The sequence below is a fragment of the Aulonocara stuartgranti genome, assembly GCF_965226115.1.
Source record: "Aulonocara stuartgranti genome assembly, chromosome: 16".
In the NCBI taxonomy this organism is placed as follows: domain Eukaryota; kingdom Metazoa; phylum Chordata; class Actinopteri; order Cichliformes; family Cichlidae; genus Aulonocara; species Aulonocara stuartgranti.
This window is the reverse complement of record NC_138952.1, coordinates 16,890,723-16,915,722: the sequence shown is the minus strand read 5'-3', so window position 1 is coordinate 16,915,722 and position 25,000 is coordinate 16,890,723. Positions and strand designations below refer to the sequence as shown.

Sequence of the window (25,000 nt, the reverse complement as noted above, 5' to 3'; positions counted from 1 at the left end):
ACTCAGTCAAAGGGTTTTCCTCTAAATTAAGTTTTTAACTGTCATCTGTCATCTGTAGGTATAATTATAACTTGGGCATTTTGGGTTTATTGTTCTTGTGTGAAAACCTCTATGGAGAGAAAAATTGTGACAGCAGATTTTTTTCCCCCTTCTTTCTCTCAGCAAAGATCGAGGCATTGGGTTGAATTCTTAAAAATGTTAAATGAGTCTACAAGCCTCCTAATTAATCAAAGAAACCATTGGAGAGTTGAATGTCTTATGCGAAACGAAGTGACCCATCTTATTCACTTAATGAGTTTATATTGGAATGAATGGGGCCTTGCCATTGAGGTGAACTTTGTCTAGGCAGCAGCAGCGATAAAGAATACTTAAACAGTTCAGACCCCTCGATTCAAGCTGAAATCTCTCCCCACCAGTGCCCTGAGCAAGATCATCAAGGCAGGCTACGCAGCCCTGCAGCTGGAGTACTTCTTCACTGCTGGACCAGATGAGGTCCGTGCATGGACCATTCGGGTAAGTGCCAGCTGCCTGCTGTGCGCATACGTACATGTGAGCGTGTGTATCAGACTCACACACACACACACGAATACACACAGTATCCCATGTTCCACCCTGCTGGCACCTTCACTGATATCGCACACTTTCAACTTTGTCATGGTTGTGCTTTAGCTAGTCATTACAGACCAAGGATAACTTCAATTACTGGTGAGCTGCTGAACAGTGAAACTGGGGGCTACATTGATTGAGGAGGGCAACAATTGATTTTGCCCATTACGTCCATGAGAATGTTTCCATCCTGTGCAGATCTGCCTGCCCTCCTCCTGCCGCTGGAGATAAGGAGCCTGTGCATTGTGCCTGCCTAATCTGTGTGACGGAGGTTGTCTGTGCCAAAATTGATGTCGCTTTTCATTCGACTGTTTGTGGGCCTTGCTGGGGGCTCCTCCTCCCCGTGTGTCTCAGTTTACTGAGCCCAGCCCGCCAAGAGCTTTGTGCAATGGGATCGCAGCATTTACATCAATACAGATGTTTGCTTTGCATGTTGGTATTGTGTCCACTTATATTTTCTTTCCTTGAGCAGATAGAAGTATCGAGTGCAGAAATAATAAGCTATTTTGTCTGAGTAACATTTATACGTTCATATCGGTGGTTTAAAAATACAACAAAGTAACTTTTGAGAAACTTCAACAACTAAAGATTTGGGTTGTATTCAGTCATACAAATTCATATCCATTCTTTCATCCCATCAGATATTTCAAAGGATTGTAATTTGAATGTTTTTTTTTTACGATACAGAATGCTTTCAATCTCATAAACATAACTTGTCCGTTTGAAAAAAGGAGTCCCATTTTCAAAAAAGCATTGCAATTTTCCACAATGGCATCTATTCAAAGAACTTGTCACCAAGCAGATCATTATGGTTTTGTTCCCCGAGTGTGAGACCGTTCACTGTTCACATTTTGTTGTTCAATTTGTTCAAAATCTTGAAATTGCCCACTATAGATGGTGGAGGCAATAATGGTAGAAAAAGTCTCATGTGTGGGCGGGTTACAGATTTGACCACTGATGGAAATACTGCTTAAATTTTTATCTTGCCCAAAGATGGCATCACTTGTCCACTTACAAAACACACATAAATAGGGGTGTTTGTTCTGCGTGTGATGCAGCTTTACCAAGATCATTTTCCCTTGACTTTGAATAAGCTCATATTGGCTTCAGCCTATTTTCAGACATCTACTTTTCAGTGCATGGGTGGATTATTTTGCATAAGATTTACGAGTGCACTGTTCTTCACGAAAAGATGAATCGATTTTTCACACAAACAAAACACTAATTTAAAATGCTATCTCGTGCTTCATTATTATTACTATTATTGTTGTTATTATTGTTATTATTAGATAGAGACGTGGCTTCAGACAGTTACATTATGAGTAATACACAGGTTTCCAAATATGTCCTAGAGGACTCCAATATGCATTTGTAATATCTGCTATAGCAAATTGCAGTGATAAATGTCCTGTTTCTTTTTTAACTAATAAGAAAGACATTTTTTTTAAAAAAGCACAAGATTTTTCCTTTTTCTCCATTTAAATATATTTATATAAATATATAATAAAATTGCATGTTTCTTATAAGGAACACAATGTTCACTTGATTTTTTTTTGGCATGAGAAAAAATGACACATACTTTTTTTTTAATGGGATCTATATGAATTTCTGCTCTCCACTAGACAGGGTCTCCTTTTTTTCCCTAATTCTTTTATATTGTGGTTGAAACAAAATTTAGCCACCTTCAAACGATTCACCAAAATCATATTTCGGGTGAATGTTAAATGTTTTATTGGAGATTATATGACACCCATCCACACATCAAACTTGATCCTTTATTTTTCTTTTCTAAGCATTTTTAAACTAAGCACAACCCAGAGGGGAAGATGAGCTCACTCGCTCTTCATCCTCACAAGACACGTTACATTTTAGTCAGATGACATCACCGTGTTTAGATGCACACGTCTCAGCATGACTGATGTCCTCGCTATTTAGAGCAAAGTCCCAAAACACTTCAAAGGCATCCTCGAAAACACGCTTGTCCTCCTCAGCATAACTGATTACAGCCAGCCTTGATTGTGTGTGAGGGGCATTTAGTCAGGTAAGCATCAGTGAGTAACTATATTAAGCCAATACATCTTGCATTGTAAAAACTACACTCAGTAATGTCGTGTTCCTAAGTCCTTTAACATGCTTTATTAGGCAGCCTCGAGGTGACCATTATCTATCAGCCTGCTCTGCATAGCTCTTAACTAGGACAATGTGGATCTCTTGTAATGCACCATATGAAAAAAATCCCTCCCTTAATCTATTTTTCTCCAGATAGACAAACCTTGATGCTGATTAATGGTAGTTAAACTCACAAGCACTCCGTCAATGAGATTGCAAGTAGATGGTAATGTATTAGAGTCATTAAATACGCATCATTCTTTTGGCATGAAATATGTTGACCCCAACCTGATTATATACATAATTAAAACTGCTCAACAGTTTCTGAGCACGGAGCTGCAGAGCAGAGAGGGAGCGAGCAGGTCGACAGGCAGGAGTCATAATGATGCACAGCAGCCACGTCACTTATTTGGGTCATTTGTCATTTCCACCCAGCATTATTTCAACGTCACTTATTTGGGTCATTTGTCATTTCCACCCAGCATTATTTCAACGCATATAAATTGCACATTTTGTCAGTCACCAGTTTTGTCTTGGAGTGTTAGAGAGGGCTCAAAGTGCAATATATAAATTATATATACATATTTTATACATCTATTAAACTGTTACATGTAAATTGAAATCTCAAACAGCTCCAGTTAATATCAAATCTCTGCTGTGTAAATGTAAAAAGTTATAATACTCCAAAACTCACAGGAGTACATTCAACATAGTGAAATACCACTGAAGGGTTGAGCTGAATTTGAATTACCAAACTCTCACAATAGTAAAGGCCTGATGCAGTGGGGTCTATACCACGCTTGCTTCTCACTGCAATGCTGGGTCTTCTTGCTGTCATGACCAGAGAGCCGAGCAGCGACCCACAATGAGGCAAGATTGCTTGGACAGAAATCAATACCACCACGGAATGGGAATCAGGAGGCATTGATAGCAGTGCTGGGTCCTTATCGGTATCCAGGCTACCCTAGCAGGTCACAACTGAGTGGAAAGCTATCCAGAAATCAGGACTGAGGCAAGAATACCCCCGACTGAAAATCACCCCCAGAGTGATCACAACGCTATCACCCCATCAAACACCGTGTCGCTCGCATGCTGTAATCCATCTTCTCCAAAACAATTCATTTGTCCTCTCTTTTCCTTCCTTGTGACAGAAAGGAACTAAGGCTCCACAGGCTGCGGGGAAGATCCACACAGACTTTGAGAGGGGCTTCATTATGGCGGAAGTAATGAAATTCCAGGATTTTAAAGAGGAAGGCAGCGAGAGTGCTGTCAAGGTGAGCAGTCAGGGTGCCAGAGGAGATGAGGGGAAGTCTCCTGTGATCAGTGGAGCTGACAGTCGCCACACAGCTCCTACTGAAAACTGCTCTTCACCTTTACTCAGGGGAAGAAATTACTGCACACACTCCAGCACCACTCCTGACAAGCCAGCTGATTCTGGCTCTAAACACTGCCATTCTGCTCCAGCTGTGCATATCTTTATCACAATGTGTCTTAACTGGCTGATGGTAGTTCTTGCTCGTGGCTCAGCGTAGTCGCTCCAAGGAAGCACTTCTTCACCTCACCAGGCATTGATCAGATCTACAGAGTGCGCTGTTAGCTTAGAGCTCTCTGTTACCAAATCCCCAAGCCACTGTAGGCATGTGACAGTGATATAAAGCGGCAAGTTAAATAAAGTGTGAAATTCCTTAAATAAGGACTGTTTCATGGTTTGCAGCACAGAAATGTGACTTGCATGTCTTCTGTTTTTATGGGCAGTGTTTGTTTTGACCTTTTTAACTGCACCTTGTGGACACACCTATCAAGTGTATTAAGTCATTTCACTGCTAAAGGCAACACAATACTTTTCTTTCCTGCTCCAAGTTGTACTTTGACATTGAAAATTTGTTTAAAATCTGCAAACTGCAATCAACTTATCGAATGCACACGGTTAATAATGAGTTCATCGACACTGTAGGATGCCTTTTAAATTAAAGGTGCACTTTTTTTCAATCCTTTATTTTCTTTAACGAGAAAAAAATCTACTTTTAAATCTCAGTTAATTAAAGCAGAAGTGACTCTGATTTTATGTGCAACACTTGTGCGAAGCAGCTGTAAGCCATGCTGTCGCAATCCCCCTATCACCACCATCAACTCCATGTGCCCACTTACAGACTCAACTAATGTAATTATGGTGGCACAAAGGGCCCACGGGGACCAGTGTGGAAAGGAAGCACAAAAAAAAAAAAACATTTAAATCTCCTTGCTATTCAAGTCCTTTTTAATAAATATTTGATATTTAATGCATCGGCAGTGTATTGTCCACACCCTCCATAAGCTGCAAAAAGAGAGCGAAATATGTAAGTCTCTGGGGGGTTTCGCCATTGTTATCAGAGGTTGAGATCTCAGTGTCAGGTCCTTACTGCATGCTCTCTTACTAATCCCTTTTTGAGCCTCAGAAGAACATGGAGCGTTTCTGACTGTGGCATTAAAGTCCATGCTATTTAATGCCAGTTGTGGGAATAGGCTGTCTGAATAGAGCCAGTGTACAGGGATATCACATTATTAGTAATCATATCTGCTTAAGCCAAGCTTGCTGCTCCAGATGGCTGCTTTCAAGTGCAAATGAACCAGTTAGACGTGTCTGGTTTAATACATACTCAGGAATCACAAATAGCCATTGATTTTTTTTCCTGTCTCCCTCTCCATCCAGTGTTTCTGGTGGTATTGAGCTTGGATTAAATGGTCTCCTGAGCCTTTAAAGGGACATTGATTCTTCTAATTAATTGTGCACTGTGCAGAACCAGAATGCATAAACCTGTCCGTATTAGCACTTCAAGTCAATTATTTTGAGTTTGCCGGGAAGGAGAACAAACACTTACTGTACACAAAAGAAATGTTAGAACTTATTTTGTTTCCTTGAGAAGTTTTATAGTGCTGTAATCAAAGACTTATTAACATTTTGTGCTTGTGCACATGAAACTGAAATGGGCAGAAGAGAGGATTAGCACTCAGTGGGAATTCAGGCACCCCTCAAACAAAACATGCGTGCACTTGTGTGTGCGTGCGTGCGCCTGTGCAGGCGTGTGTGTGTGAGTGTGTATGCATGTGTAGATGAAGATTTGCAAGTGTAATTTTAGTTCAAGTTAAATCTTTTCTAATATTATTTAAATTATAAAGAGTTTTTAATCTGCTCGAGTTCATCCACATGACAGACTAGCTATTTCTTAGCATACAGCTTACAATCTTTTATATTATTTTAATGATTCTTTTTATTTTTTTAACCCCACAGGCAGCTGGTAAATACAGACAGCAGGGAAGAAACTACATCGTCGAGGATGGAGACATCATCTTTTTTAAATTCAACGCGCCGAACGCACCAAAGAAAAAGTGACGCAAGAACAATGCGTTTGTTTGCACAACTGACTGTCTTGTTGCCTTATATCTGGCCACTTTTACACTTTTTGTTTTCCATGCTGTAGGACTGAATCCCCCACTCGTGTGCCAAGGCACAGGTTCAGTAAACTCTGACAGCTTTGCTATTTAAGATCAGGATCGGCCCCCACTCCAAATTGTAGCAGCATTTGAAGGAGCATATTACTCTCCAGATACTTCATTAATCTCCATCACGGGTGCCAGCACTGACACAGCTGACAGCGGGGACAATGCCACCTGCTCCTCTCCCCCTTCTGCAGATAATGCATGTTTTACAGTAGCCCAGATGTCTACACTCAATAAAACATTTGACAAAACCAATCTGTGTGTGTTTTGGGATGTCTGTATTGAGTGGGAAGCTGCATGGGGATAGTGATAGCGGTCCTGCCGACCGCTGATTAGAGAATTAAAAGACACAGCTGACACTGACTGTAGCATAGAGGGGACAATTATAATTAAATCTGTTAACTGAAGCTGATTTTGGAAGGGCACATGCTGGATGCAGGTGTCTTGGCCAAAAGAAATGGTCACTTTAAATGATTATTTGCAAAGAGACTGAGTTAACCTTTCATTTATCATTTTTATGACATTATTGTATGCTATTATACATGTGCTCTCTTTCACTATGCCACCAGCTTTTTGACTCTGTCCCTAAAAAAAACAAAAAAAAAAACAAAAAAAAAAACAAAAAAATAAGAATAGCACATTTTTTATGTTTAAAGTTTCCTACTCCCATCCTTGAACAACAAATACACATCTGCACACACACACAAAAATCCAAGAAATATTCATACAAGCCATATTTTTACAAAAATAAAAACTCCAGCTTTTAGTATATTCTGTATGGTATGAAAATAGAAGTTGATACAATCCACAAGCACAACCAGAAAACGATTCCTGTTGTCTGAAGTAGTGTTTTTCTCACCCCCTATACTTTGTGTGTAAGTGTTTGTGAAGCGTTTATGCTGATGGAATTGTATGGCTGCAGCCGCAGTGCTCCAAAGTAAGATTGTATTCTCCGTGGGAGTCCGAACAAAGAGCTGCAGATCAGCAGTGCTTTGCTGAATATCTTGTAACCATTAAGACTGCGGAGAAAAAAATGGCTTTTTGATGGGAACAAAAAGATTGAATAAAAATGGTCATTTTTCAGAAAGAGTATTGCATATCCAAGTTTTTTGGATGGGATGTTTTATGGAGTGGAGCCTGTGCTCGCACTACAAAGCATAGTGTTTGTCATGGAAATAAGGTGGATTATAGTTTTCAGAGTTTGAGATCAGTGGCAAAATATAGGATAGTGTTTATTGTGGTTACTTAGAAAGAATGACGGATGACAACATGTGTATCAAATAACATTAAGCTTATTTTTCTTGGTAGCTTTACCATTAACCAGTGGTTTTAATCACTGAAATTTCTTGCAGCAGACCAAGAATGTTATTGCTACCAACACTTAGAGCTCTCGCGTACAGTATATGCTTTTACGACGGACTGCTTTGAGTTGACTGGTTTCTAAGTGAAACCATACAAATCCTCTGGAGAGCACAATGGGGACTTGAGACTAAACTGTTTTTGCATTCTTCTCGGGGTGGTATTGGTGTTGGCCAACCTAAACCCAACACAGAAGATTATTCATCTGCTGCAGTTTTGAGGCTCGGGAATTGATGAGTTGTTCCCAGCGGTCTGGGTCATGGAGTATTTTGTTTTTCATAAAGTGACAATAAATCCTTTCAGGGCAAGTAATAAAGCTATTTAGAATCATGCAGATGCAGTATAGGAACAAAACACCAGACCGAAAAAGTCCTCAACATGCTGTTTCAGGATTTGATACCAATAATTTTGCTGTCACAGAAGAAGCAAGGATTCATGAATTATAAAGTCATTGGGTGTCCTGACATCATGGAACACATTATAAAATATATATATATGCACAACCTCACAGTTAATAGCAAAAACAAACCCGTGTTAAAGTATCCGTAAACATTACCGGGTGACATAGGTAGGACTGTAAAAACTGCCCGGCAGGGCTCATGAAACGAGCCCAGAAATGTGACAGAATCTCTGCTGGTACAAATGTGCCGTCAGCACCATCAATCAAGTGGTGCCACTCTGCCCCGAGGCAAACCACAGTGGCATCAAACCAAGAAGGACACAGAGTGGAAAGCTCACTTTAAAACACACACCCAACAAAACAGACTGCGGCCTGCTGCTGTAAATCACACGGACACCAAAGAGCTTTTAAGATTTTTTTATTTACTTTTTTTAAACGGAATGTGTGAGTTATAACAAATAAACATATAAATAACTATGGCATTTTTCAGAGCAGTAACTACACACGAGGGATCGTGTTGGGAAATTCAATGGTTATTATAAACATGCTGTATCATATTATTACTGTGAGGAAATTATCTCTATTTTGGATAACAATAAAAATGTTGCCATGTTGTAATTGCTGCTATTGTGTGACTTCTCTGTGTGCCAAATGCCGTACGCTGAATGGAGGTAATACGGAAGCAGGATTGGACTTTAAGGGGGGAAAAAAAGTTTACATTCACATATGATACTTCATGCAAGCGTTTCCTCTCCTTCATGTTGAACTACCATGCTTTGATTTATTGCTCCCACAGTCAGGGTGATAAAACATTGTCCAACGTAGTGCTGAGTGAAAAGAATGCCATAAACAGCTGAGAGGAAGCTTAGAAAAGAGTATTTAAATCATAACCTCTGGAATTTAGTTTCTCTTTTTCTTTATTGTTGCCACATCACAAATCTCCTTTCTGTGCCATCATGGTCGCAGTCTTAATAACAAGTTAGGTGTTTAAACTATCACACAAAATGCAGCAAACCATCATTTAAACAATAAACGGCTACATCGTCTATGTAATGTCCAAGAAACGACTCCTGTGCATCTTCCCACCTTTACTGTTACGTGCTGCTCTAACTGCTGTGCATATATACTGGCCTCTTAATTACACACACCTGCAAAATCTATTGCAATTCAGAGCACCAGCTCTGAAACTATAATTACTAATAGTTTAAAATCCATAATTATAATCTTATAGTTGATATATAAAGGTGACAAGTAAAGGTGTTGCACTGGACTAGGTGTTTTGTGTCCTCTATTTTGTCATTACTGAGCATAATGCCAGGCATCATTTACTATGCAAAAATATGGAACTGCATTACAATTAATTGTGTAGCTGTAACTGTGGCCACCGAGTTTAACCTCCTGAGACGTTGTGGCCTCATATGGAAACGCTGCATTTTGGCTTTTCTGCTACTTATACTTCATTCTTCTCAATAAAATGTTTTTACTCTGTTAAACAATGGTGACTTTTCGGTTATGCTGTCAGGTTGAATCTACTCCACAATGACACATAATGTGTATCTGAGAAACTTATACCACGTTGCTGCACTCTGTGCTGCACCCTTGCTCCGCTGTTTACCGCACTGCTGGTTGTCTAGCTGCTGTTTATGTTTGTAAATGTATGTCTTTTCATACTTTCCACCTTTGTGCCTGCTGGTCGTTGTTTAACCTTTGCTTTTGTGCCATGCAATCTACTATCAAAGAACCGTCTATCCTTATATGTTTAAATAAAATTCATAGGTTCGATTGTGATCCCGAATGGGAAATGCATCCACACATCCTCTGTGTTGACAGGATGTTGAACTTCCACAATAAGAATATCATAAAAAGTTTTCTAGTAGCTACGTTTGACCTCAGCCCTCATTGTATAAAGCGCCTCTGACAAAGAACGGTATGATTGTTCCTGTCTCAGGTGCTTCATAGTTGTGTCTGACACACATTTGATATTCCATCCACACTTCTTCATTCTGCACCAGTTTCAATTTTTTCTCTCTGGACCCATTTACAGTGCCCCCAGTAGGGCAGTTTCTCTCCGTGGGGTCACTCTCTCTTGGACTGGTCTTCATGAAAACAACTGTCAATATGTTAATACGAAACACTCAGAGCCATTGTGGACTCACTCAGTTATCTTTCTTATTTCTACTATGTGCCACATAAGCAATGTCCACTCCTAGAAGCTGCTGCAGAGAAGTTTTTGCATTGCAACAGACTGCTTTGCTTTTATAGACTTTCAACTATAATTTCATAGAGTTTATTAATAAAACATTGCATTTGCATAGTATTTTAAAGGTCCTAGTTAAAAGGTCATTTCTGCCCATGCTACACTGAACTTTTACAGACAAAATGAAACGTCCACTGGGTAACTGCTCTGCAGATTTCAGATTCATCTCATGAGGTGCATACAAGATCTGTCAATACAATCTAATTTCCTTTGTTTGTAGCTATGGCTCTAGAGAATACTCACAGGTTTAAAGACAAACACAAGAGCAGTAACCTGCCTCTTGTAGGCCACTGCATCCACCAGAGTGTTGCATTTGTGTTGTTTTTAGGATATTTGACTCTTCCCTTTAACTTCGAGGTCTGTAGAAATTGTTGATACGTTTCCAAGGACTCCTGGAGTAAGACAGACGTAGCTGCAAGGTTTTTCTAAAGCTGTTTCCATTGGCCTGTGTTTACCTGACATTTGGATTGACAGCAGAGTGATTGGAAATATCCACCATTCACTGCCGTGAGCTCCTGAGTGCACGGAAAGTGCTTTTGTAGTCTGGCTGTAATGGGCCAAGTTTGAATTGAAGGTTGGGAGAAATAGCCTCACTGCAGTCGCGCACTGTGAGGAACTGACACACCACAAATAATACTGAGAAGTGGGGTCCTGATAGCATCACAGCCACAGAGCAGATACAATAGCATGCAGACTCTCATTTCAATGCACTTTCACAATGTTGTAATACGCACAATCAGACGGAGGGGAAGAAATCCAGTCAAATACAACCTCAGATTCTGTCTCAAATGTGTTTTATCCCCAAGTAAATGACACAAAAACTTCCTATTTCCATATGCATCGTGGGAGAATTCAGAATCGGAATTTCACATATCATCGCCTTAAAGAGTAGAGTAAATCTCTTCCCTAAATTTTAAAATATGTATAAGCTAATCTAGCATTCTGACTCAGTACAAACCATCAGTTGTATTAGTTCAGTCCCAGCAGGCCACTAACTGAGTTTTTAGTCAAAATCCACCCTTTTGTTACTTTGCATGATGAGAAATTAAAAACCTTGTACACACAAAAATATTATATTCCTAAGTTATGGCACCAGCAAAGATAATAGTGGTTTGGTCGATTAAATTAGAGTCACTTTTTGATTGATTAACATTTTGATACTTGTGTTGTTCATCTTTTATTTCCATGGGTCCTTATATGTGTGTATGTGCATAAATGTGTGAGCAGGGAAATATTTGTCTGTGTGCTTTGCTGACTGATTTTAACTGCATCTTACTGTTTTTTATCTGCCCGGAAACTGCAGATGGAAATTAACTGGTAGCTAAATCGGATACAAACCATGCGATTCGTGTATTTTGTACATGGTCGCTGAAACTAATGAAAAGAAACCCAAACACCTGATATTTGCATTAGCTCGATTGCTTCTAAATGTGTGACTTCACAGCAGCCATCTCTAATGTTTTCTTGCAAAATGGTAGGCTGATCTGCAGGACCTGTGGTCCCATGATCTGTGACAAATGACAGAACATTAGCCACATTGGGACGTAACAAATATGGTTTTAGTACACCCTTTTTAAGCAACTTTATAAAATCTTCCTTCTTTAACAGGGAGAGGAATATTGCAAGTTTCACTTCACTACATTTGTCAAACAGTTGTAGTTACTTTTCAGATTACAGTTTGTAATATTTTATCTGTGTCCCATTTCTTTTTAATAAGAGGTGAACTTGCTGGTGTGTTTCCGGTCATTGTCCTGTTGCATAACCCAAGTGTATTGTACTTCATGGCACAAACTGATGGTTGGAAATTCTCCTTCCGGATTTTCTGGTAGAGAGCAAAATTCATGGTTCCATCAATTACGACAAGTGTTCCAGGTCCTGAAACTGCAAAGCAGCCCCAGACCATCGTATTACCACCACCGTGTGTGACTGCTTTTTACGGAAGCGTAGAGCTGCCACCCAGGCAATAGAAAAATACAGCTATATCACAATATAACTTGAAAACTTTATTGTTCTAACAATATACTTTTCATGTTAGTACAATATACTTTTCACATTTGAACAACATAATATCACGTATTACAATGTACATAATTATCACGTTATAACAAAAAAAACTTTCACGTTCTTACAATATAAATATAATGTGAATAACATGAATGTGATAATTATGTCAATTGTAATAACGTGATTTTATGTTGTTGAAACGTGAAAAGTATATGGTTAGAACAATAAACTTTTCGCGTTATAACGTGATATAGCTCTATTTTTCTTTTGCCTGGGTGGCAGCTCTACGCTTCCGTAGCTTTTATCAAATGCTATGTTAGATTTACGCCATGTGTAACAGGACACAAACCTTCCAAAAATGTCAACTTTTGTAATGTCAGTCCCTAGAATATGTTCCCAAAATTGCCTTGAGGAGCATCAAGATGTTTTTTTGGCAAATGTGAAACAAGTCTTCGTGGTTTTCTCCTTGAAACTTTCAGATAAATACCATTTTTGCCCAGTCTCCCTCTTATTGTTGAACACTGAAGTTGACCTGACTCAGGCAAGTCAGGTTTGCTGTCCTTCAGATGTTGTTCTAGGTTCTTTTGTGACCTCCTGTATGAGTCACCAATGCGATTTTAGAGTAATTTCCTGGAAAGGTTCACCACTGTTCCAAGGTTTCTGAGTTTGTGGATAGTGGTTGTAACCGTGGTTCTCAAGAGTCGCAAAGTCTTAGGCTTTGCATAGATGTCAATTACTTTTTTTAGATTGCGGCATGGTGTGTTGCTTTTTTGAGATATTTTTGCCTACTACTCACAGTACTTAAAGTAAAGGATATGAATACTCACTATTGATCACTGATGAACAGGTGATCTGGTGGAGAACAGCTGTAGGTGGCAGACAGAGCTCTTGAACTATAGTTAAGATCATACAGAGAGCGTGACTGCCATGCTTTGGACTAAAACAGGGTTAACAACAATGTAAATACAACCCTCAGTGCCACCAACACAGTCCAGCTGAAAATGCATACCAAACAGGAAAAGAAGCCAACAAAGGATGACTGACGTGTCGGCTGACAAATAATAACAAGGTAAAACAAACCAGCAGCCAATCATTTTATGTGGAACGGCGGGATTTCCTGTATGTGACGCAAATGCTCCCAGTCAACAGCGGAGGCCCCACCCTTTGTGTTACCTACCGCCCGTCAATCAAAATAGAAAAAATCAGACACTTATCACTAATTTCCACGCGTATACAATCGGTGTAATCTGTTGATCATGTCCGGTGGCTTGTGACTATCAAGACTCTCCGTTTTAGGACAAGTCACGCAATGACTGGTACGTAATATCCATTATTTTTCACCCACGCATGCTAACGAGCTATCTCGGGCATCCTCTGGCTAAATTAGCTCGCTAGCAGGCTAGTGGGGATTCTCGATGGTGATAGTGCTAATCATCGCCGGCTAAGTTGGCAGCAGCGGCTAACGCAGGGCTCGATAGCTTAGCTGTCTAGATTAGCTTGTGTAGGACACATCACTGTTTAGCCTTCATTTAACTAATCAGTGCTACAGCCCCGTTAAATGGAGGTTTGTGATATTAGTAACAGCGGATGTAGTTGTCGGTTTAGTGGCTAACTGTACTTTAACGTGGGTGTGAGTCACAGGTTTGTTTAGCTAACGTTAGCTTCGGCTGTTCCCACAGTAAATGTTTTTCACTTCACAGCCCCAGAACAGCCAATGAAAGCGGATGATATGGCTGCCTTAGACGTGGACAGCAGTAAGAGCGACTTTTTGCAGCAGGAGGAAGGCAGGGGCAATCAGGTAAGATTTTTCTACTGTATCGTGGTTCTCGTCATAGGTCTTGCCTGCGGTTTTAGTAACAAGAGAGTTTGCATTACATATTTGAAACCAGGTGGGGGTTATTATTGTACCCTGATTTGAACTTCTCAAGCAACACTTCCTCCCAAGCTGCTTACAAATCCCGCCTCCTTCGCTAGATTTGATGGGACAGACTCCATTCAGACCCAAGCCTTATTTTTTAGGTGGTGTCCACGGTTTTGTCTGAGGGGCACTGAACAAGACAGCCATTTAACCAGTACATTCACTTCTTAGCATCAGTCACATTTTCTGTGCGGTTCAGACTGATGTCCACACACTTTATTCCTTTTAAACCTGCCCCTTTTGAGCCAGAGACTTGGTCATCACCCTTCGACCTGCTAGACATGCTGACCCAACCTACACTGAGGTTGGGTCACTATATTCAGAGGTGGACAGCAGTACTGTCTGATGTAGTGAGCCAGCACCTCTGCTATATCTGATTCTATTTTAGCAGAAGGAAAGGTTTTGGTCACACCTGAGCAAAACTGTTGGTTGGACAGTAAATAAGCAGGTTCGGGTTACTTCATTTGTCCTCTTAGGTAGATTTGGTCGGCAGTAGTCAGTTACCCATCCCTACATGTGTATTTTCAATACAAACAACAGATAATCGTAGAAAAGATTAGGGGGGGAAAATTTGTATCAAAGCTATGATTTGTTTATGTGACTAATAGCTGCTGGAACAAAGCTGCTCTTTAGGCCTGAAACCTTCGTCTAGAAGGAGGAAACTGAAACACGATATGCAAAGGGTGCAAGTCGTTGAGTAAAACTAAACCAACCAACCAGCGTAACCATCGTGTGTACTGGGATGTTGGGTTCAGCTGTGGCTCACCAATCAGGCTCTTAGACCATTTAACAGTTTGAGTTCTTTACGACTCAATATCCAAACCATAGCATCAGGGTACGGGCTAAAACAGAGCCAATAAAAGCACAATCAAATTATGGTTTTATCGTTGTGGAAGTGAGCAAGCCATCTCAAACATGACAGGCTCTGGTGCCCTTTTTTACAAACAGCTCCACCATTTGCTTCAAAGTCCAGCTTTGAATCAATAAACAGACATTTGTTTGACGTATTTGTAGTTATAAACTGAATTAAGTAAACTAAATACTCCCTAATTCACAATGGGTCACGCCACTTGTTTTATTTGACAGGGATTTGTTTTGGTTTGGTTTAGACCTATGCCCTTCCTGATTCCTGAAAAGGATTTGTACCCATTTTACCCATGGCTCACTGATATATCATGGCAGGTTCATAGTCTATAGTATAATATTGCAATGTTTATCTAAAAGGCTATTTTAATACCTCTCCTTTTACTGTAGCCTAATGTAAGGGTAGTTTGATCACATTTAGCATAATGGTTGTCTTTTTGTAAGTCATTGCAAATTCACCTTCACAGCCCAAGGTCAAGTTAAAGTGTTTAGGAAACAAGGTTTGTTTTTTTAAACTATTCCTGTGTTAAACTAAGGTTGACTATAGCTTCTGTTTTACAACGGGATAAAGACAGGCCGTCCATTTTTCAATGTAGTTTTCAGTCTCTCATCTTAGCCTGTTGTTTTACACTTTAATCTGTTGTTAATGAAACTTCAACATCAATCAATCAGAGAAAAAGCTCTCCAACACCTTAAGATGAGCTGATAGACATTAGTTTTAATAAGCTTTAGTGTTTTAATTTTTCTGTAAATGTCTGTTTAATTTACTTCCATCACTCGGTCAGGATTTCAGGTTCTTGTTTTGTTAGGTCAGTACTGAAGACTTAACTGAAATAGACATACAAGCCTGCATGTATTTTTGTTGCTCAATTTCATTTATTCTTTGATGATATCAGTATGAGCTCTGAAATTTGTGTCTGTGAAGTAAGTTTGCAGTTTTTGTTTTTCATATTTTCATAAGAGAAAGTTGTTTCGCTATGTTCGGTTTCTGTTTCTAGCTGGTCCGAGGTTATTGATGTATTATGCATAGTATTGCTCAATATTTCTTTTATTAAAAACAAATGTGACCAAAACACTGCTGAGAATCAGCCATGTCTGCTTGAAGCAAGGCGTGCACCAATTCCATGCATTCACTTTAAAAACAAATCCAGCAGAGACAATGTATTATAAATACAACCTCAGCTCGTTACAGCTCGGATGAGAAAATCTCATATAAGAGATGTTTGATGCAGTCAACACAAACAACGACATGCCCATTCACTCAATTGAACTGTAGTGGAAAAACCTGGCGTGGATCAAACAATGAAATAAGACAACCAAGTACAGTTAGGTGTAGGGATGGGTATTGATAAGATTTTAACGATTCCGATTCCATTTTCGATTCTGTTTAATGATTCGATTCTTTATTGATTCTCTTATCGATTCTTCTTTTTAAAAAAGGAGAACACTAAAGTCGATTAGCTTAGAACTGTGTTTTATATCTTCTCTTTGAACAAGATAGAAATTTCGGAGTAACATGGCCTTACAAACCCAACAGTGAGATCTTAAGAGATCCACAGCCTACGGCTCTTCAATGGGGTGTCACAGGGTCCCCAGGAAAAAAAATGTAAATGTAAAATAATAAAATAAATATTCTCCTGTAGCAATAACAAAGTTTAACATAAATTATTCTGTAGCAATTACACAAGAATATCCAGTAATGTCCCTGCCTACAATTAAACACATTCACTTACCAAAGTGAAATCGGGGCATCTGCTGTGGCAAATGGGTGCAAACCTTTGACCACAAACTTAGTCACTGCTCGGTGACATTCGTCTATCCTGGCCTGAAAGGAGACGCTACCGGTAGACTGCAGCGAGAACTGCCAGCATCTGAGCCAGCCAGACTCTGTCTGTCTCATCATGGTCACCTAAATGCACAGTAATGGCAGGTTTTGTAATAAGGCAGATCGCGCTAACATAATATGCACTGTTAGTTGATTATTTACCTGCCGCATTAACGGGAGAGGACGTGCAGAGGACGTGTTGCCACTGCTGCTGGGTTGAGATTCACGAGTCCGGAGCGGAATTAAAAACACGACATTCATTTATGGTCATCGCGTGTTTTGTGAGCAAATGCTTTTGCATATTCGTAGTGTTTCCTCCCTTAAATGAAATATCTACTTTGCAAGTATTGCAAGTTGCCCTGTTGTCATCCGTTCTCGTAAAGTATAACCAAACTTTTGAGCATTTGAGCCGCTTACGCACCGTGTTTCCGGCCAGGTAAGCGACGCTCCGCAACGTGGTGACGTCATTCGGGGCGACTGGAATCGATAAGAGAATCGTTTGCAAAAATGGCAAACAATTCCAAGGAATTGAAACAGTGAGAACCGGTTCTCAACAAGAACCGGGTTTCGATACCCATCCCTAGTTAGGTGTGTTGTCCATATAGCATCGATGCAGGACACTGATAACATTGGGTAGATTGACTAGCGCTTGCATCTTCGAGGTTTGTGGTTCGACTCTCCTAGTCAGCTGTGGCGTTTGCGTGTTCTCCCTGTGCCTGTGTGGGTTTCCTACACATGTGTCAGCTTCAGTCTTCTTAGGTAATCAGTGATTCTAAATTGGCGGTGGATGTGAGGGAAATAAAGTGCTTGAAGTGTTGTATGAATGTAGAGAGCTTTGAGTGGTCACTAAGACTAGAAAAGTAATAGTTAGATGCCAGTATATCATCTATTATTGGAGTCAATGCTACAGTGCTAATAAAAGACAAAGGGAATCAGCTTAGTTACATTAGCATGAATAGGAATGGCAGACAGACCTCTAAATTTCAGCCAAACAAAAGAATTTTGGTCATTTAGCAAATGCAGGTTTTTATTTTCATACAGTCATCTTTGTACCTTAAAAGATGAATATAACTAGAGTTCTGAATCTACTTTTTAAATGTGTTTTATTTTATGTGATTTGTTTTCTTTCTCAGATCTCACATCCATCTACGCAGCTTACTGGGACAGAGAAATGGGAGGTGTTAACCCCCACAACAGCAGCAAAAGATGAGTCTGGAATAGTACAGATCCAAAGTCAAGGGATATTAACGTCAAATGGGCAGTATGTTCTTCCTATCCAGAACTTACAGGGTCAGCCAATCTTTGTGACGTCAGGAACGGACGACTCCTCTGCCAATTCAGTGCCTAACATTCAGTACCAAGTAATTCCTCAGATTCAAACAGCAGATGGACAGCTGAGCTTCTCCACGGCCAGTGTGGAAGGACCAACCCTGACTCAGGATGCTACGGGACACATTCAGATCTTGCCTGATGGTAGCCAGAGTCTCAGTGTGACATCAACTGCAAACATCCTTAACAACAACCAGAACCTCATTTCACAGACTGCTAACATCCAGCAGATCCAGGGGGTTTCTATTGGCAGCTCCACCTTCAACAACCAGGGCCAGGTTGTTACTAATGTGCCTGTGGGTTTGCCCGGGAACATTACCTTTGTTCCTGTTAACAGCGTAGACTTGGACTCCCTTGGCTTGTCTGGTGCTCAAACTATAGCAACAGGGGTCACTGCTGATGGCCAGCTAATTATGGCAAGTCAGCCTGTGGATGGCTCTGAGAGTCTGGCTAAGACAGATGACCACCTCTCACAGACACTACCAGTAAATGACTCGAATGCAAATCCTGAGATATTTGTGCCAACGTCTTCCTCTCTACACGTTACAGCAAGCGAAGCAGGTCTGCTAACCCAGAACACTTCATTACCATCAGTGGCTACGGAGCAAGCCAACTCAAGTTCTGGTCTCCAAGAAGGCTTCGTCCAGCAAAATCAGGAGCTAAATGTCCATGCGTCATCAGCTCAGCCAATCATCCAGCTGCAGCAGGTTCCTGTTCAGACCACCAACGGACAGGTGGTGCAGTCAGTGGCGGCAGGTGGGCAGAGTCTGCAAAATGTGCAACTGATCAACCCGGGAACCTTCATCATCCAAGCTCAGACAGTTACGCCATCAGGTCAGATACAGTGGCAGACCTTTCAAGTGCAAGGAGTGCAGAACCTCCAGAATCTCCAGCTGCCCACCACACCGCCCCAGCAGATAACTCTTGCTCCAGTCCAGACCCTGTCCCTGGGTAACATCAGCACAGGACAGATCCCCAACCTGCAGACAGTCACAGTCAATTCAGTGGCCCAGCAGGAAGGAGACACCGATCACCCTGCAGGTATAGTAGCTCTTCATATTGTCACAATACACTCGGGAGAAGAAAGATTTTGACCAATTTGTCCTTTTGTGGCATCTGTACATGTACCTTATTGGTATTTATCTCCTTTTTATGTTAGCTTAAATGCATCTTTTCAGAGTGGGACAAATTAGACCTTTGCTGTTGTTATTAGTGCGTGAACTTTTTTGCTCTCTGACAATTTTTAATGTAGTCGAACCCACCTACGAGTAAAGGTCTAATCAGCAATGGAACTTAAAACACATGTTAGACTGTCCGAGGCTCTTTTTAAAGGTTTTAAAGTCAAAATGCTCTTTCATTATTTTACATCCCATAATTATATTCTAATTCTCTTTAAGTTTCTTGCATATTTACTTTTAAATCTAGCCCGTTTAGCAGCTTCCAGAAAGGTCTTCCATGTGCAAATTACTTGTAAATTGCTATAATGTATTCAGTTACTAATTATACTAATGCAATGAAGGTCAGTGGAATTTGTTCTTGGTGCTCGGAGTAGACAATCCAGTGACGTCTTTGTATTTGTTTTACTTATTTATTCATAATATATTTATATAATAATCCATGTAACTTTTAGATTATGAGTTGTTGCTTAAAAGCACACTTGGAAATATCAACGTTGGTAATGGCTGGATTCCATTTAGATGCTTTTGTTTCAAGATCCTAAAGTTGTGCACGTGAAACATCGTCGTGTTTATGGGGACACAGGAATAACATTAAACAATTACACCAGTGCGTTTTCTCCAATGACCGCTCTGGTCCATATTGACATGATAGCATCCAACAGTTTCGGCAGATTTCACATCATAATGTGAATTTTCCATTCCCAGAGGTGCTGTATTGGGCTGAGATCTGGTGACTTGTGTAGGACATTTGAGTACCAAGAGCTCATTGTCATGTTCAAGAAACCGGTTTGAGATTAGCAAATTATCCTGGACATAGTCAGCAAAAATCCTCCTGTAGGGTGTGTTGTTTAAACAATGCTCAGTTGGTACAACGTGGCCCAAAGTGTGCCAAGAAAATATGGCCCACACCATTACACCAGCAGCAGCAGCCTGAACTTTTAATACAAGGCGGTCTGCATGCCTAAATGCACTGATTTGCCCCCATGTGTTTCCATTAAAGAGCAGTTAAACAGGTGGACCTAATAAAGTGGCCAGTGAACGTAGTCTGCTTAGTCTCATCAACACTCATTGTTTACGTCCTCAAAACGTCTTTGTGTTTCAACTTTATATGTAATTATTGCTGTCATAACATTGTGATGAAATTTCTGATTGTAGCAAAGTCCATCCACCCATTTTCTGTCACTCATGTGGGCCAAAAAGTCCACAGGGTACGCTTAATTAGTCATCAGAATTCTCACTGATACATTAAGTCTGCTGCCTTGCTGTCAATCACACACAGTTACAAAGCAGCTCTCACTGTTCAGGCTTTTTGGCCAGTTATAACTGAAGACTGTTAATATTAATTTTTAGATATTCAGATCAAGGAAGAGCCAGACTCTGGAGAATGGCAGCTTAGCACTGATTCTACCCTGAACACGAGCGATCTGTCCCACCTCCGAGTCAGACTGGTGGATGAGGAGGATCAGCTTGGCCAAGAGGGCAAGAGGCTGCGCAGAGTGGCATGTACCTGCCCTAATTGCAGAGAGTCGGGTGGCAGGTGAGTAATCTTGACCTTTGTTTCTTTTGTTTCTCTCATCTATGTATCAGTATCTTTAATGTCAGTGCCTGTGTTTCGCAGAGGATCTAGCATGGGGAAAAAGAAGCAGCACATCTGCCACATCGCGGGCTGTGGGAAAGTATACGGAAAGACATCGCACCTGCGAGCACACCTGCGCTGGCATTCAGGGGAGCGACCTTTTGTTTGCAGCTGGATGTTCTGTGGGAAGAGGTTCACACGCAGCGATGAGCTGCAGAGGCACAGGAGAACACACACAGGTGCCCTTTTTTTTGCTCCCTTGATGTTTGCACATCAGGAAAACATCCATAAAATCAGTAAAATGTGTTAATTTGTGCCCTGCAAAGCGTGAGTCACCTAAGAAATAACAGCGTTTGTCCCCCTCTGGATTTAAAATGTCAGGTTTGCGTATGTATGTACATATATGTACTTGTGTGTGTAGATATATATGTATGTATATGTATGTGTGTCTGTTACTTGTAGTTATTACTGCCTGTTACCTGTGGTAATGCAATTTATAATTTATATATTCTGTATTCAGTTATGAAGGCTCTAATTGTTGGTTGCGAGCTGCCGCTTAGATGCTTGTATCTGCCCGGGGCTGTTGATGGGTCTGTATGCAATGATGGGCGTGGCTGCGGGAAGTTTATTGTTTTTTTTTGTTGATGAGTGAGTATAGGGGTGGGATTTAATAAGTTTTCTTCGTCCCACTCCTTTTTCAGGCAAGTTTTGTTTTTTGTTTTGTGTATTTTATGTTCAATATAGGTATTTGTTGTGCCTGAAAATGAATTTAAAAAAAAAAAAAAAAAAAGGTTAGGATTGAAGACCATTGTGAGAAAAACACACATAGCTAGATTCACTGGCTTGGAGGGAATCTTAAAATGTGCTTTAAACAGTTTGTCCTGCAGTTGAAGGATCTGTTAACAACAGTGAAACTTTACAACAATAGTGAGCTGAATGTTTATTGTTTTGATTTTTAGTCATGATTCATGAAATGCAGGAAGTATGAGTGTATGTATGAGAATTCCAGATAAATCTACTGCCACAACGTTAATGGCAGGACAGACCTTTGATAGCAATATCACCACTTGGTCATACTGTTATCTTTGCATATCGCTGGCAGAGCGAGGCCTCTGACAAGACGGGCTAAAGTAGCCTTTTATTACGCTGTCAGCTGCAGGATATGAACAGTTAGCATTCACAGTTAACATTTCAAGAGGATGTTCGATGATTGTAGGCTTCTAATTGGTAATAATTGTAATCAGCTGTATAGCGTCAATTTGTCATTTCTGTCAGTGACAGACTGGCTTTAGGAAACTAATTCAGATTAAACATTGGACCCAGGTCATACAGCGTTCAGTAACAGCACACAATAAAACTATTAAGAATGTGCATGTCGCTGGCAGTTCTGCCTTTTGTTATTTTTGTGTGTTCCATCTATTCATGGATCAATCAATTTGAACTTTGCTTGGCACTTTTTTTTTTAACTTCTTGTGATCTGGTGATAGACGACATGCTTAACCCTCTCCAAATGAATTCAGCATCAAACTATCTTTGAAACTGTTTCCTCTCTCTCTCTCTGGCAGGAGAGAAGAAGTTTGTCTGCCCAGAATGTTCCAAGCGCTTCATGCGGAGCGACCACCTGGCGAAGCACATTAAAACTCATCAGAACAAAAAAGGCGTGAACTCTGGCAGCGCCGTGGTGGCCTCGATGGAATCCGCAGGGTCCTCAGACAGTATCATCACCACGGCAGGCACCACCCTCATCCTCACCAACATCCAGCAGGGCTCCAGCAACGCCCAGGACATCCTAGCCAACGCAGAGATCCCACTCCAGCTCGTCGCCACAGTAGCGGCCAGCGAAGTCATGGAGTGATTTACACTCCGCTTATGAACTTCTGCGACCTCCCTCATACTGTATACTCCTACCTGCATTTTTATTCACGTTTTGAAGGAAAAAACTAAAATTATAAATATATAAATATATATATTTTAACACAGAAATAGTCAGTCCGTGTCCATCCTCAGCGCATACTGAGAGAAAACAAGCAAAGGTGGAAAAAGACATTGCAGTAAACACACAAGGAAATGCCTTATTTTGTACAATATTGTGTAGTTGAAAAATGTAGGATTCCACTTTCTTTTAAAATTTACTTATTTGTTAATAATGTGATTTTCATGAAAATGATTGGTAAGTTGAGCAGTTTCTTCTCTCCTCACCTTTTGTTGATGGTGTATTTTGATGATGTCCTTCATAATAGGCAAGCCCCCCCCCCCCAATATTCCTGTGTGCAAAGACTAAATCTCACAGCAGAGCTAATTTTATCCAGCTGAAACAAAGTTATTGTTTATGCCCATGCAAATTTTACATTTTTTAAATTATTATTGTTATTATTATGCATTCTTGTTTCCTTCCAGTCTGCTTGCAAAGCCCTCCTTCCTCCCTTTTTAATGAGTTTCCTTAAGCCTGCTACATTTTGCAGGTGAAAATGGAAAAACAATCAAATTTTTTTGTATTTTAATTCCTCTTAACATTTACTCTTGATATGATACACATTATTTGCATATGAAATATTTTGACTGAAGAGCCATTTATATTGGGCTTTACATAAACGACGCGTTTGCGCCATTGAAGGTTCAGAACATTTCAAATGGCTCCATTATATGTAATTCATGTGTTTTTTGGGGGGGTTTGTAGAAAAAAGAAAAAAAAATCCTTTTTGGAGGATTTCCAAATGAAAATATGTTGTAATATTAAGAAAAAAAAGCCATTTTTCTGGAGGTAATTGCCAAATTGAAAACCAAACTCAGGGTGACTCGTGACTGTGTGATGTAAGTAAAGGTAAATTACCCCTGTAGCTTCTCGGGCCATAGCGGGATGTTGTGGGAACATTTGTTTTTGTTTTTGATGGACGGAAAAGCTGAGGCCAATGAAGCTGTCATCATGTTACCTATTTGATCCTATCATGTCAGCTGTGCTTTATATTATAATTTCTCTTTTCATAGCACCCACCTGTTCATGTTAGGAAGTTTTCACCAGGATCTGGCTCTATCGGTCCTATCGCGCACTTGAAAAATGTCTGTATTACTAAAAAGTGGTACTCTTTTAAACGTCACTGCTCTCAACACTTTAATCTTGTTCAGATTTTGTATAAAAATATTTTGTATGTTTCCCAGCAAACTGTCTGTTATACCCACTGTCAGTAAATGTGCATTGCTTTTTTTTTTTCTTCTCGTGTTGTATTTCTTTATCTGCATGTTACATTCCCCTGTAGTGGGTTATCCATTTATGTCTCTTATTTCTTTCTTCTACTGCCACCTCCCAAACTGCTTAACTATTAAATTGAATACACATACACACTGAACATTAAATTTACTTGTTTCATATTTATTCTTTAGTTTTTTCCCCTATTTTGAGACCTTCCTCTTCAAGAGAGATTAAAATGCCATCTGAGTCAAATAGCAAGAAACGCATGAAGAAGAATCTTCATATTCTGTGCTAAACACTGAAGGTTTATCCTCACTCCAGTCTTCTGTATAAATATGTCAATATAGCATCAATATAAATGTTTCTGTTATACTTGAATGCTCTTTATTTTTTGATTTCTTCATTTTTTTTAATGTATCTTGGTTGTACCATGTCTGCTGTCTGAGGGCAGTTTGATATTTAATACTAAAACGACTAAACGTGAGACCAGTTTGATTTTTTTTCTTTTTTCTTTTCCCCCAAAGACGCATCAGCTCTTTGCAAAGCGCATACTGTGGGTTAGTAGTCCAGTAGATGTCACTACAGCCAAGGGATGAGGACGGGAGGTACGTTTGACCCCTTGACCTTCCCCGTGTAGCTGCAGCTAAGATGAAGACAGAAGTCTCCGAGGCCAATGAGAAGTGCAGACCCCACAATTAACCGCAAGTTAATGTCACACAGAAATGTCAGGAACATATTCTGCTGCTGGAGAACCAACTGCTGTCTCGTGACTTTGAACAAACCCTGCAGAGAGGCACGAGACATAACAGCTGCTCTGCCTCCGACTTCAAAATGTGCACGCCATTTCCTGACCTGACATGTGCCGCATCACTATCTTTAACTCGTCCACTAAATGGGACATTTTGCTAATT

The 25,000-nt window shown here is 40.2% G+C and overlaps 2 protein-coding genes across 6 annotated transcripts in view; both read left to right on the top strand.

Annotated features, from left to right (window-relative positions):
• The window catches only part of LOC309690728 (obg-like ATPase 1), a gene marked incomplete at its 5' end in the record, with an annotated part of 48,621 nt that extends 42,174 nt beyond the window's left edge, over positions 1-6,447 (top strand). For all 5 annotated transcript variants that reach the window (XM_082508012.1, XM_082508013.1, XM_082508014.1 and 2 more), the window contains 3 exons: positions 417-513; positions 3,867-3,989; positions 5,984-6,447. In XM_082508012.1, coding sequence (XP_082364138.1) covers positions 417-513; positions 3,867-3,989; positions 5,984-6,085 — 322 coding nt within the window. In that variant the 3' untranslated portion in view covers positions 6,086-6,447. The remainder of the gene's footprint in view (positions 1-416; positions 514-3,866; positions 3,990-5,983) is intronic.
• Positions 6,448-13,334: 6,887 nt separating this feature from the next.
• On the top strand, positions 13,335-24,573 carry sp3a (sp3a transcription factor). The gene is made up of 6 exons (XM_082507568.1): positions 13,335-13,528; positions 13,913-14,010; positions 17,953-19,189; positions 20,677-20,863; positions 20,945-21,141; positions 22,468-24,573. The coding sequence occupies exons 1-6, from the start codon at positions 13,522-13,524 to the stop codon at positions 22,755-22,757; spliced, it is 2,016 nt and encodes a 671-aa protein (XP_082363694.1). The 5' UTR covers positions 13,335-13,521; the 3' UTR covers positions 22,758-24,573.
• Positions 24,574-25,000: the final 427 nt, after the last annotated feature.